Below are 13,060 nucleotides of genomic sequence, written 5' to 3'. Positions count from 1 at the left end.
CTATCAATCTTTATTATTATATAATTATAAAATATTATTTATTATAAATATTATAAAATATTTTATTGTATAATTTACAGAAATTCTAATATTTAATTTTATATAGATTGTGTATAATAATATTTTAAATATCTTTATACATAAATGAATATTTTATAGACACACATATAACTTTTGGAAAGTCAAAAATATATTCATGGGGATTTGGTCCAATGTTGTTCAACAGGATGAGAGAAAATAACGACTATTGCTAATGGTACTCATTAAACTCAAGAAATGGGTATCTGTTACATGACTAGGCTGATCAGGGTGTGAGTTAACCTGATTTTTTTGTTTTCTTCCCACAGGGAATTATTGGAATGCTGCCTCTTTCCCAAACCCATCCTCCTATCTGCATTTCTCGACCTTCCAAGGGGAAACCAGCGCTGACATTTCTTTCTACTTCAAAACGTTAACCCCCTGGGGAGTGTTTCTTGAAAACATGGGAAAGGAAGATTTCATCAAGCTGGAGCTGAAGTGTGAGTATTCAGTTCCTTGTCAACTCATGGCGAGCCACTTTCATCACCTCAGGGTGGTCCGGGCCCTAATTTTGATTCAAACGAGAAAGGTTTCCTTTGTTCCAGCAGCAGGACTAGAGGGGGACACACAAGCCTGAGTGTGGGCCCCAACATCAGTCCCTGTCCTTGGGATGCTCGCAGGGAAGCAGGCGCATCCAGATTCTCAAGCAGTTATTCAAGAAGGTGAGAGAGAACACACTGCCCTCAGAATGTGGGAGAGGAACGTTTATTTACAGCTTCATGTTTTGTGTGGCTCTTTTCCAAAGAGACGGAGTCAAAAGTAGACGAGGGGTGTGTGCATTGACCTGAGGAGGGGGGGTGAAGGAAATCGTGTCAAGGAAGACAGGAATGATAACTAGTGACATCCACATGAGTTCAGGAGGCTGCAGAGACCACAGGACTGGGTGATTCCATGACACAGAGTCTGCTGGTTTCCTAAAGAGGACCCACACCTGCACACCCTCTACAAGTGAGTTCTGGATGTCATGTACTTAGCCAAAGATACAGAGACAAAAGAGGCAGAGCTAGAGAGGATGCTGCTTAGCTCAGCTCACCAGCCTTGGAGCAAACACCATAAGGTGGCATTCAGGCTTGGGGAGCTCTGTGGGTGGAAGGTGGGGGTTCGCTGCACAAGACCTAAGTGCAATGCTTGCCCTACCTGGACCCTTTAATCATCAGGGCCCTAATTCAGCTTTTGGAAGTTACAGTCTCCTGACTTCTAGGCTAGTTGATTATTTGCAAATGTTGATCTCCATTGGCTGTGAGAGTCAGGGAGACCACAGATCAACCACAAGGACGAGGCCAGGCTATGTCCCCTGTTCCTTTGCAAAACCTCAGCCTTACGCTCAGCATATCAAAAAGTCTCACTTCCCCAAGTCTGTCCCCTTTAACTGACTGCTTATGTTCCTGGGTCTTTTCTGAGATTAATCCCAAATCCATTTCCCATTTCTGCTGAAATGCTGTTGGATTCACAGTAGCACTCTCAGGTTCAATTCCACACCGTCAGGTAAATTGCTTAATCTCTTTGAATCCTAATTTTCTGATTTATAAAAAAGAAATGCTAATTGGTGTGGTTGTGAGAATATAATTTAGATATTCATAAAGCATTTATTTCAGTGTCTAGTAGTTATTGTAATTATTATCTTCCAAGGATGCTCATGGTGGATCTGATCTGAGCCAGGTCTAATTCTATCCTGGTCCTAGAATTAAAATTAATTAATTAACTAAAATCCCCCCCTTTACTGAATTATGGATAAGAACAATTGAAAGGGAATTCTCGCTTCCCTCAGTTAAAATTAACTAACTGAATCAAACTATTTTCTGACTTCTACATAAGTCGGATCAAATTTTAGAAAGATTTTATGGCCACAAAAGAAAATTACCAGTTCTATATTTGAGTGGTTCTGTATGTTTCTATAAAAGTACTTGGATTCCCCCATCTTTATTTTATGTCTTCATGTTTTCTAAAGCCATGCCTGGGTGGGAAGGAACACAAATCAGATAGAGGGACAGCAGGTGTTTCAACTTGGCCTTCTAATTTCTTCTTCTTTTCTCTTTTTTCTGAGACAGGGTCTTACTGTCAGTAAGAGTAAGGCTGGAGTGCAGTGGTGCAATCATGGTTCACTGCAGCCTCAAATTCACAGGCTCAGGTGATCCTCCCACCTCAGCCCCCCAAGTAGCTGGGACTACAGGTGTGTGGCACCACACTTGGCTAATTTTTGTGCTTTTTGTCATTGCGGGGTCTTGCCATGTCAGCCAGGCTGGTCTCAAACCCCTGGGCTCAGGCAATGTGCCTGCTTTGACCTCCCAAAGTGCTGGGATTACAGGTATTAGCCACTGCACCAGGCCACTAATTTCTAATTATGAAAAATCTTTAGAGCTGTCTTCAGAGTTTTCCAGGTCTTTCCACAGTATTAAAACCATGTGGCCCAGGTTGAATTACAGCCTCCTTTTGTCGTTTACCTTCCTTTCACCATATCCTTTACTCTGGGCCAAAACATGTGAAAGGTTCGAGACACAGGTTCGAGCCTCCGATCTTTCCTCAGAGCCCCTGAATCTACTAATAACCAGCGAGGGTGGAAAGACCTTTTCCTGATCCCCAAATGGCACATATTAGATGCCATCATTATATATCATCTCCATCAGGGTTCAAAGGAGCCTCATGGAAAGGGAGGCAGACTTCTGTATTTAAGAAAAACTAAAAAGTAAACAACAAGTGGCGCTTTCATGAAGAACACGCAGAAAAAAATGGCCATGTTGGAGGCTTGTTGCTGTCTCACCGATCACACTTTTTCTTTTTCTTTTCTTTTTCTTTTTTTTTTTTTTTTGAGACGGAATCTCACTCTGTCACCCAGGCTAGAGTGCAGTGGGGTGATCTTGGCTCACTGCAACCTCCACCCCGCCGGGTTCAAGCAATTCTCCTGCCTCAGCCTCCCAAGTAGCTGGGATTACAGGTGCCTGCCACTGTGCCAGGCTAATTTTTGTATTTTTAGTAGAGACGGGGTTTCACCATCTTGGCCAGGAGGGTCTTGAACTCCTGACCTCGTGCTCCACCCATGTTGGCCCCGCAAAGTGCTGGGAGTACAGGTGTGAGCCACTACGCCTGGCCTCTGATCACACTTTTTCGGTCAGACACTTTGCCGTCAGGATTCCTGAGACATTGGGTAGAGAATTCTCTCAGGCCCACTTCCCTGTGCTGAGGAATCACTCTGCAAACCTAATTGTTTTCACAGCAGTGGCGGGCTACCAGAGGGGCCTCAGGAAACGTTGATTCGGAAGTTAAACTCTTCAGAACTGTCTCTGTGTTTTCCCTTTTCCTTGTTAGGCCTTCTGATCCCTTTCTGATAGGAATTCACATTTTGTTTCTCTGAGCGTGTCTCAAAGGAATGTTGTCACAGTTCTACATTGCTTTCCAGAATAACAGTTCTGGTAATTAATTGCATTGTGCCCTTCTGTCAAGAGTGGAAGATTCTTGACTCAGAAAATGGCGAGTCGGTGTACAATAAGTTAATGAGATACCATCAGCATCTTATGCACAAGTAGAAAAACACAGAGATAAAATTAGGGCAATCTCAGTCATTAGCATGCTTTAATGGTAACATTTTAACCCTATACTTCATGTATTTACTATTAGTATTTATTTGTTCATTCAATGAGTGTTTACTGAGCATCTACTATGTCCCAGGCACAGTGCTAGTGCTGAGGGAATTTAGTCAAATCGAGTGTGATTTATTTCCCTCAAAGATCTTTCTGTTTGTTTTAGAAAGCAGGCGAGTAACTCAGGAGTTATGATAATAACAAAAATAGCTCAGCTTCATTCAAACTGTCAGGCCTCGTTCCAGGCATTTTACGTGAGTCATCTCACACTCCTAACCACCCTGTGAAGTGCATACTACCATTCACATCTCCGTTTTACAAACGAGGAGACTGAGGCACAGCATGAGTAAGCTGCCTGGACAGGATCATGCAGTGAGGAAGTGGCAGAGCCAGGGTTTGACCCCAAACATTCTGCGTCTGTCCTAAAGTCCTTGCTGTTAACCTTAAAGCATACTGCCTCCCAGAACAGACATCGAGAAAGTGACCGGGAGCACCGAGGGGAATATTTAAACCTGACTGGCATGACAAGGAGCACCTCCCAGGGATGGAATGCTTTCATTAAATTTTGACGGATAAGTAGAAGTCAGTCAGGTGAAGAAGGTGGGGGAAGAACAGGAACCCGGGAAAAAAGGAAGTTTCAGGATAACACCAAATGAACAAAGGTGTCGGGGACTGAACCGAAGGACCCAAGAGGGCACAGGTGCAGTGGGGAGGGGAGGGGCCAGCAATTGCAAGGAGGGCAGGGATGAGCACACAATGTAGTCTGCCTGGGGAAACAGCTTGCTCGACTTGACCCTGAAGGTTACGGAAAGCCAGGGCATAACTTGATCAGGTTTGCATTCACCAGAGAAAAGGCTGGAAGCCAGACAAGTGGCCATGGGAGCCTCTGTTAAGATAGAGGCAGAATGCATAGAAAGAGAGGAAGACAGCAATGAAACATTGTAGATATGGGAGATCCTTCAGTAAACTGAGATCGCACCACTGCACTCCAGCCTGGGCGACAGAGCGAGACTACGTCTCAAAAAAAAAAAAAAAAGAAAGAAAGAAAGAAAAAGAAAAAAGAAAGATCCTTAAGAGATAGATTCCACAGACATTCAACAAATACTGGTGAGGGTTAAGTGGACAGGAAGATCCTAGAATGAAACCGATGTTTCTGGTTTTGATGTTGTGTGAGTGGGGCACCTTTCATGAACGAGTTTGACATTCAAGAGAAAAATACAAATTGCATTCTGGATATTTTGAGACTAAGTCTCTGTGGGCTATAGGAGGATCTAATCAAGTGGCCATATCTAGAGGATGCTGAATGGACAAGTCCAGAACCCAACAGAGAAGTCTCAGAAACTCAGTTTAGGAGTCATCATCACTTAGAGGATCAGGAAATAAGCATTCAGAACCCTCAGCATGGATGAGATTGCCCAAAACAAATGTGTAGAGAGAGGAAGCAAGATGTGCAAGAAAGACAACCAGCTGGGCACAGTGGCTCACACCTGTCATCCCAGCACTTTGGGAGGCTGAAGGGGGAGGATCACTTGAGCCCAAAAGTTCAAGACTAGCCTGGGCAACATGGTGAAACGCTATCTCTACAAAAATAAAAATAAAACATTAGCCAGGCATGGTTGCCTGCACCTGTAGTCCCTTGGCCTCCTGCCCAGAGGCTGAGGCAGGAGGATCCCTTGAGCCCAAGAATTTGAGGCAGTAGTGAGCTATGATCACACAGCTGCACCTCCTAACCTGAGTGACAGAGCAAGACCCCATGGAAGGGAGGGAGGGAGGAAGGAAGGGACGGAGGGAGAGGAAAGAAAGAGAGAGAGAAAGAGAGAGAAAAAAGGAAGGAAGGAAGGAAGGAAGGAAGGAAGGAAGGAAGGAAGGAAGGAAGGAAGGAAGGAAGGAAGGAAGGAAGGAAGGAAGGAAAAGAAAGAGAAAGAGAGAAAGAAAGAGAAAAAGCAAGCAAGCAAGAAAGAGACAGAGAAAAGAAAGAGAAAGAAAACTACATTCAAGGAATAGAAGGAAGAACACTAGTTTGTAGAAAACTAACAGAGAAGTAGGAAGACAGTGGTACCCAGAAGCCAAATAAAAAAGACATTTCAAGAAGAAAAAAAGAGTGTTAGATATTGCTGAGAGGTCACTAAAAGAAGGATGTAAATTGACCATCAGATTTAACATGTAGAGGTCACTGTCAAAAAGTCAGGTATCACTAGGGTGAGTGGAAGTGGATTTGGAGATCAAGGCAGGGTGGTTTTGTTTATTCTTGTTTGAGGATGGTAGAGACTTGAGCATTCATATAGATAAAGGACAAAAATATGGTAGAGAAGGGGGATTGGAGATACAGGAGATAAAGCGACTGGCTGAAGGAGCAAGGTCCCCGTGGCTGTGGGCATGAGGTAGACTCAGCATCGCAGCACCTCACAGCGGTGAGGGGAAGAGGTGGAAGTAAGAAGACAGCATAAACCACCCACTAGGAAATGCCTTTCCAAATCAGAATTTGTTGTTGTTGTTGTTGTTGTTGTTGTTGCTGTGTGTTTGTTTGTTTGTTAGTATTTTTGAGATGGCAAAGAGATATTGCTAAAAAGAAATTTCTGGAGCAGATATCAGAAAACCCGGACTCTAAACTTTTCTTGATCACTAACAACCATGGATCTGTCCATATACTTTTTCAGTTACCCCTAAAGAATTAGCTTGACTGCTCTAGATCCTTTTTCTGACTGAGAGGGCCGTCATAACCAGGGTCCCAACCTCGGGCCACCACCTGCTGACCATCTGCCCTACTGCTGGTGCTGGGAGGCACTAGAACCCCTGAGGTGGAAACAGGAGAACCCAGCACTCACCTCCTAGTGAAGGAGACAAGCACGTTAGTGACAGTGTGGATACATGATTTCACTGAGAGCTTTCCAAGTGCCAGGCCCTGTTCTGAAGCTTTTGCAGGTATTAGCTTTTTTATGTTACACAGCAAGTTTTATACACATTTTACAGCTAAGGAAATGGGAGCATATAGTTGACACTGCCAACTCCAGATATGGTGCTTTTGATCATGAAGATAAGTAAATTACAATGATAGGCACAAAGTATTATGAACATTCAGCGGAGAGGTATATGACCTGTCCTGGGAATGAAGGGGAAGATGAGAGAATGCTTCAGCTGGGTCATAAAGAGCAGGCAAAAGAGTTAGAGGAAGGAATGGGGGAAAGAATTCTAGGAGGAAGAGGCAATGCGAACGAAAACACGGGAATAGGGAGCGTGATGGGCGTTCGGGAAACTGTAAGCGTTTTGTATTGTTAGAGTGTGAAGTATGACACAGGCAGTGAAGGTTTGGGGGCAAGTCTCAGATCTGCTTCTAAATATATGGTCATCTAAACATTCAACTAGTATTTATTGAGTACCTGCTCTGTGTGTACCGAAAATGAACATAAGAAGAAGACATGGCCTCATCCCAGAGGCACACACCATCTAGTGGGAGAGACTGGTAATATCTCTCTCTCTCTCTCTCTCTCTCTCTCTCTCTCTCTCTCTCTCTCTCTCTCTCTCTCTCTCTCTCTCTCTCTCAGGTTCAGGGGTAAATGTGCAGGTTTGTTACACAGGCAAATTGCATGTCACAGGGGTTTGATGTACAGATTATTTTGTCACCCAAGTAATAAGCATAGTACCTGATAGGTAGGTAGTTTTTCCATCCTCTCCCTCCTCCTGCCCTCCACCCTCAGTACACGTATCCATGCATACTCAATGTTTAGCTTCGCTTATAGGTGAGAACATGCAATATTTGGTTTTCTGTTCCTGTGTTAGTTCACTTAGGATTATGGCCCCCAGCTTCATCTATGTTGCTGCAAAGGACATTATCTCATTCTTATTTATGGCTGTGCAGTATTCCGTGATGTATATGTACCACATTTTCTTTATTTGAGACTAGTAATCTCTGTTATTATAAAACCATATATATGTATATGTATATGGTTTGGTTTTTTGGGGGTTTTTTTGTTTTTTTTTTTTGTTTGTTTGTTTTGTTTTGTTTTGTTTTTGACAGATTCTCACTCACTCTGCCAGCTAGGCTAGAGTGCAGTGGCACAATCTTGGCTCACTACAACCTCTGCCTCCCGGGTTCAAGCAATTCTCCTGCCTCTGCTTCCCAAGTAGCTGGTATCACAGGTGTGCACCACTACACCCGGCTGATTTTTGTATTTTTAGTAGAGACAGAGTTTCACCATGTTGGCCAGGCTGGTCTCGAATTCCTGACTTCAAGTGATCTGCCTGCCTCCACCTCCCAAAGTACTGGGTTTACAGGTGTAAGCCACCACCCACAGCCGGCCTATAAAACAATATTTTGGATAGGATAATATTAGAGGTGCAAGCAATATGCTGTGGTTACTTTGATGAGGCAACATTTACTTCTGATTGAAGGAGAAAAGTTTTCTTGAAGATGCTAACATTTTAACAGAGCCACAAAATAAATGGAAAAGGAAGTTTCAGGCTCAGAATGCCAAAGGAAAAAAGCACAGTGTCATAGATGGCATGAACACCTCAAAAAGGTGTGGCTCCATCATACACCCATGCTGCGAGGATTATGGAACATTAGTTACCATTATATCTCCAGGGCCACCATAATGCCTGGCACATGGTAGGAACTGAATAAGCATTTGATGAATGAATGAAATGAATGAATGAGGTGCTAGTCTGAATGGAGAGCCCTGGAAAATCTATGTGGAGAAGGAGATCACCACGACTGAGGTGCTGGTGATCCAAATATAGATAAGGAATAATATGTGGAAAGGCGGAAGGACAGGTCACAGTTGGTGAAATGTTTGAATTCAAGATTTCACAGGAAAGCAATTTGGGTGATAAGAAGAATGAAAACTGAAATGGAATTTTGTAGGTTGTATCAAAAGGCTGCAGAGAAAATCAGGGCACTGGGAGGCCAGAGTGTTGTTGAGTGGTCACCTATGTCACTGCTGAGGTCATCACTGGTGAAAACCAGAGGTGAAATGGACAGGGAATCCATGACCCAAATTTTACTGTCCCAGGTTTCAAACAGTGACCACAATATGAACGGGGAGAGGATGAATCATAGGTGGACGCATTGCCGTTTGAAGACTTTGAAGCCATAAGAATGGAAGAAGCACGGAGAAGGGAAGGATAGGCCAACTGTTCGCCTGGCCCCAAGATATGGGCCACTCGGAAAAGGGGTTACAATTCTAAGGGTTGTAAGTTAGGGTCCCCTTAGGGTGGACTGCAGTCAGAGGAAGGAAGTGTTTGAAGGTGTTTAATAATATAACAAATAGTGACCATAGAGTCTTTATTTTTGTTTAACAATTTAAAAGAGATTTTAGGTTGGGCACAGTGGCACATGCCTGTAATCCCAGAACTGTGGGAGGCCAAGGTGGGCAGATTGCTTGAGCTCAGGAGTTCAAGACCAGCCTGGCCAAGATGGCGAAACTCCGTTTCCACTAAAAATACAAAAATTAGCCAGGTATGGTGGCACATCCCTGTAATCCCAGCTACTCAGGAGGCTGATGCACAAGGATCACTTGAACCCAGGAGGCTGAGATTGCACCACTGCACTCCAGCCTAGGTGACAGAGCAAGAATCTATCTCAAATAAATAAATAAATAAATAAATAAATAAATAAGATTTTAGAAGACATTTGTGAAGAGGATTTTCGGAGGGAAATTTTGAAGGAAAACCTCACTGAGTAGGTAACATTCAAGAAAAGCAACCAGAAACTGTTGTAATACTTTAACATAAGCTTCCATGTTGCCCAAGTTTGAGGTTTTACAGATATCAGGATAACTTGGAGGAAGTATTTGCATTTAGCAGACATATCTCCACAAAAATGTGGAGGCAGTGGCCTAATGTCCTACTAACCTCAGGAAAGAATATGAAGGAAAAACTTTCATTTTCAAGATGCAGCCTTCTGCAGTATACATGCTCAAGAAAGTCAGAAGAAAATATTCTGCAATATACAGAAACTGATGAGTCTGAAGAAGTAAACTAATGGCAATTTATCTTCCAATATTTCAAAAGTGAACTTTTTATTTATTTATTTATTTATTTTATAATACTTTAAGTTCTAGGGTACATGTGCACAACGTGCAGGTTTGTTACATATGTATACATGTGCCATGTTGGTGTGCTGCACCCATTAACTCGTCATTTACATTAGGTACATCTCCTAATGCTATCCCTACCCCCCACCCCCTCCCCACAATAGAATCCAGTGTGTGATGCTCCCCTTCCTGTGTCCAAGTGATCTCATTGTTCAATTCCCACCTATGAGTGAGAACATGTAGTATTTAGTTTTCTGTTCTTGCGATAGTTTGTTGAGAATGATGGTTTCCAGCTGCATCCATGTTCCTACAAAGGACACAAACTCATCCTTTTTTATGGCTGCATAGTATTCCATGGTGTATATGTGACACATTTTCTTAATCCAGTCTGTCACTCATGGACATTTCAGTTGATTCCAAGTCTTTGCTATTGTGAATAGTGCCGCAATAAACATACGTGTGCATGTGTCTTTATAGCAGCATGACTTATAATCCTTTGGGTATATACCCAGTAATGGGATGGCTGAGTCAAATGGTATTTCTAGTTCTAGAGCCTTGAGGAATTGCCACACTGTTTTCTACAATGGTTGAATTAGTTTACAGTCCCACCAACAGTGTAAAAGTGTTCCTATTTCTCCACATCCTCTCCAGCACCTGTTGTTTCCTGATTTTTTTAATGATTGCCATTCTAACTGGTGTGAGATGGTATCTCATTGTGGTTTTGATTTGCTTTTCTCTGATGGCCAGTGATGATGAGCATTTTTTCATGTGTCTGTTGGCTGTATGAATGTCTTCTTTTGAGAAATGTCTGTTCATATCCTTTGCCCACTTTTTGATGGGGTTGTTTGTTTTTTCTTGTAAATTTGTTTGAGTTCTTTATAGGTTCTGGATATTAGCCCTTTGTCAGATGAGTAGATTGCAAAAACTTTCTCCCATTCTGTAGGTTGCCTGTTCACTCTGATGGTAGTTTCTTTTGCTGTGCAGAAACTCTTTAGTTTAATTAGATCCCATTTGTCAATTTTGGCTTTTGTTGCCATTGCTTTTGGTGTTTTAGACATGAGGTCCTTGCCCATGCCTATGTCCTGAATGATATTACCTAGGTTAGAACTTTTTATTTTTAAACAGTTTCACTCTTGTAGATGTGAAGAATGTCTAATTCCACTTTACTGGGCTGTTGTGCTGTTGGGGGTGTTATTTAGGATGTTTTTAAAAATATATAGTTTTTTATTAGTACAAATCAGGTGTTAGCATGCGGATTTTTCATATATATATATATTATTTATTTATTTAGAGGCAGAGTCTCGCTGTCGCCCAGGCTGGAGTGCAGTGGTGCAATCTCGGCTCACCGCAATCTCCACCTTCTAGACTTAAGTGATCCTCCCACCTCAGCCTCCCAAGTAGCTGGTACCGCAGGTGCATGCCACCACACTTGGTTAATTTTTGTATTTTTTGTGGAGACAGGGTTTCGCCATATTGCCCAGGCTGGTCTCGAACCCTGGACTCAAGCGATCCACCCGCCTCAGCCTCCCAAAATGCTGGGATTACAATTGTGAGCCAGCATGCCGGGTCTCTGGATTTTTCTTTTTAATTAGCCAAGCCAACTTGGGTTATCAACATGGATATAGGAAGACTTAGTGTTTCTACTACTTTGCAAGTCTAATTATGGTTTCAATTTGTATTCAACATTTGGGATCTGAAAAATGACTCTGACTTGGTCATTACTATACATAAGAAAAAAAATTATTCTCTCCCGAAAAATAAAATTTGAAGACCTGAATATTTAATAACAACACTTGTGATTTAAAAAAAATTCTCTAACTTCTCAATTTAAACCTTTGATTTGAATTATAGACCAAAAAGAAGTTTTATTGACCAAAAATAAATGTAAACTAAAGATGAAATTTGTGCTATATTAAAGCTTTCCATGGCAGGGTGCAGTGGCTCACACTTGTAATACCAGCACTTTGGGAGGCCAAGGCTGGCGGATCATGAGGTCAGGAGATCGAGACCATCCTGGCTAACACGGTGAAACCCAGTTTCTACTAAAAATACAAAAAAAAAAAAATTAGCCGGGCTTGGTGGTGGGCGGGCTGTAGTCCCAGCTACTCGGGAGGCTGAGGTAGGAGAATGGCGTGAACCTGGGAAGCGAAGTGAGGCTTGCAGGCTTGCAGTGAGCTGAGATCGTGCCACTGCACTCCAGCCTGGGTAACAGGGTGAGACTCCGTCTCAAAAAAGAAAGGTTTTCATATAATAGCTTTTTGTTCTTATTAAGTATTAAAAGATATATAAATAATTGGTAAATCAATTTGGATTAAATTTATCCAGATTTCTTTGCCAATTACACTGAAGGGACAGTTATTTGAACGTACAGTAGAGGTATCCTAGAGTTATGAGGATGGATTTTAGAATAGAATGTCTTCTGGATATAAAAATATTTTAAGTTACTTTAGAGTTTACTGGTCCACTCATGTCCTGATCTAGAAATTTCCAGAGAGGATTGGGAATTCCTCCTAAGCTGGCCAGACAAACTAACATCTTTCTACAGATTCTAGGGTTCTGCCTCTGTCCCACCACACTTCAGAGGTGGCTTTGGAAGACCACCCAGGCCTCCTGACCAGCCCTCTCACATGGCAGCTCCTATGGGTGCTACATAACCCCAGTCTCTCCACATCGCCTTACCTCCCCATCGTGGGGATGGTGAGCTTGCTCTGTTGGCACTTCCTGGTACCAGGAAGGATTCTTCCTTTTGAAGTTACAACTGCCTTCTTGGTAAGAATTCCTTTGCCTTGGGCCCAGATCCTGGATTCCAAGTAACCAAGGGCAGGCTACTACCAGTCACACCTAAAGAGATAGCTTGTCCCTCCGCTGGGACTCAACTTCTGCTTTGGAAACCAGCTGAAGTCCAGGATATAGGCTCCCCAAGACCTCACTAGAGATCTGGTGTCCTTAGACTCTCCCTATTAAACTCCAGCTTATTTACATAGTCAAGGGCATTTTAGGACAATAAAAAGAAAGTAAACATCAGAGGCAGGATTCCCTCAAAGACATTACATTGTACATACATGACAGTATGTCCTGATTTCTTTCATGCGATGCTTGAAAATAAACCAAAGTAATCCGCATAGATTACTGCAGAGAAGCCAGAATAGTAACTATTCCTGGGGATAGCTGATGTCGACTAGGAGGGTGTGCAAAGGAACTTTCTGGGTGGTAGAAATATTCTTTATCTTAATGCAAGGAATGATTGCATATGTAAAAATGTGTCCAGCTGTGCATTAAGATATGCACATTTTACCGTGTATAAATTACAGTTGAATGGAAAAGTAGAAAAAGAGAAAAACTCCGCTCTGAGAAAATCTTGAATGACAAAAAAGT

At 42.5% G+C, this 13,060-nt stretch overlaps 1 protein-coding gene across 1 annotated transcript in view; it reads left to right on the top strand.

Annotated features, from left to right (window-relative positions):
* Positions 1–13,060, top strand: part of CNTNAP2 (contactin associated protein like 2) — a 1,672,147-nt gene that overhangs the window by 1,368,615 nt on the left and 290,472 nt on the right. Inside the window, 1 exon segment of the mRNA XM_030933000.1 lies at positions 348–518. Coding sequence (XP_030788860.1) covers positions 348–518 — 171 coding nt within the window.

Source organism: Rhinopithecus roxellana, chromosome 6 (assembly GCF_007565055.1).
Source record: "Rhinopithecus roxellana isolate Shanxi Qingling chromosome 6, ASM756505v1, whole genome shotgun sequence".
In the NCBI taxonomy this organism is placed as follows: domain Eukaryota; kingdom Metazoa; phylum Chordata; class Mammalia; order Primates; family Cercopithecidae; genus Rhinopithecus; species Rhinopithecus roxellana.
Note: the sequence above shows the minus strand (reverse complement) of the source record. Positions and strands in the feature narration are given on the sequence as shown.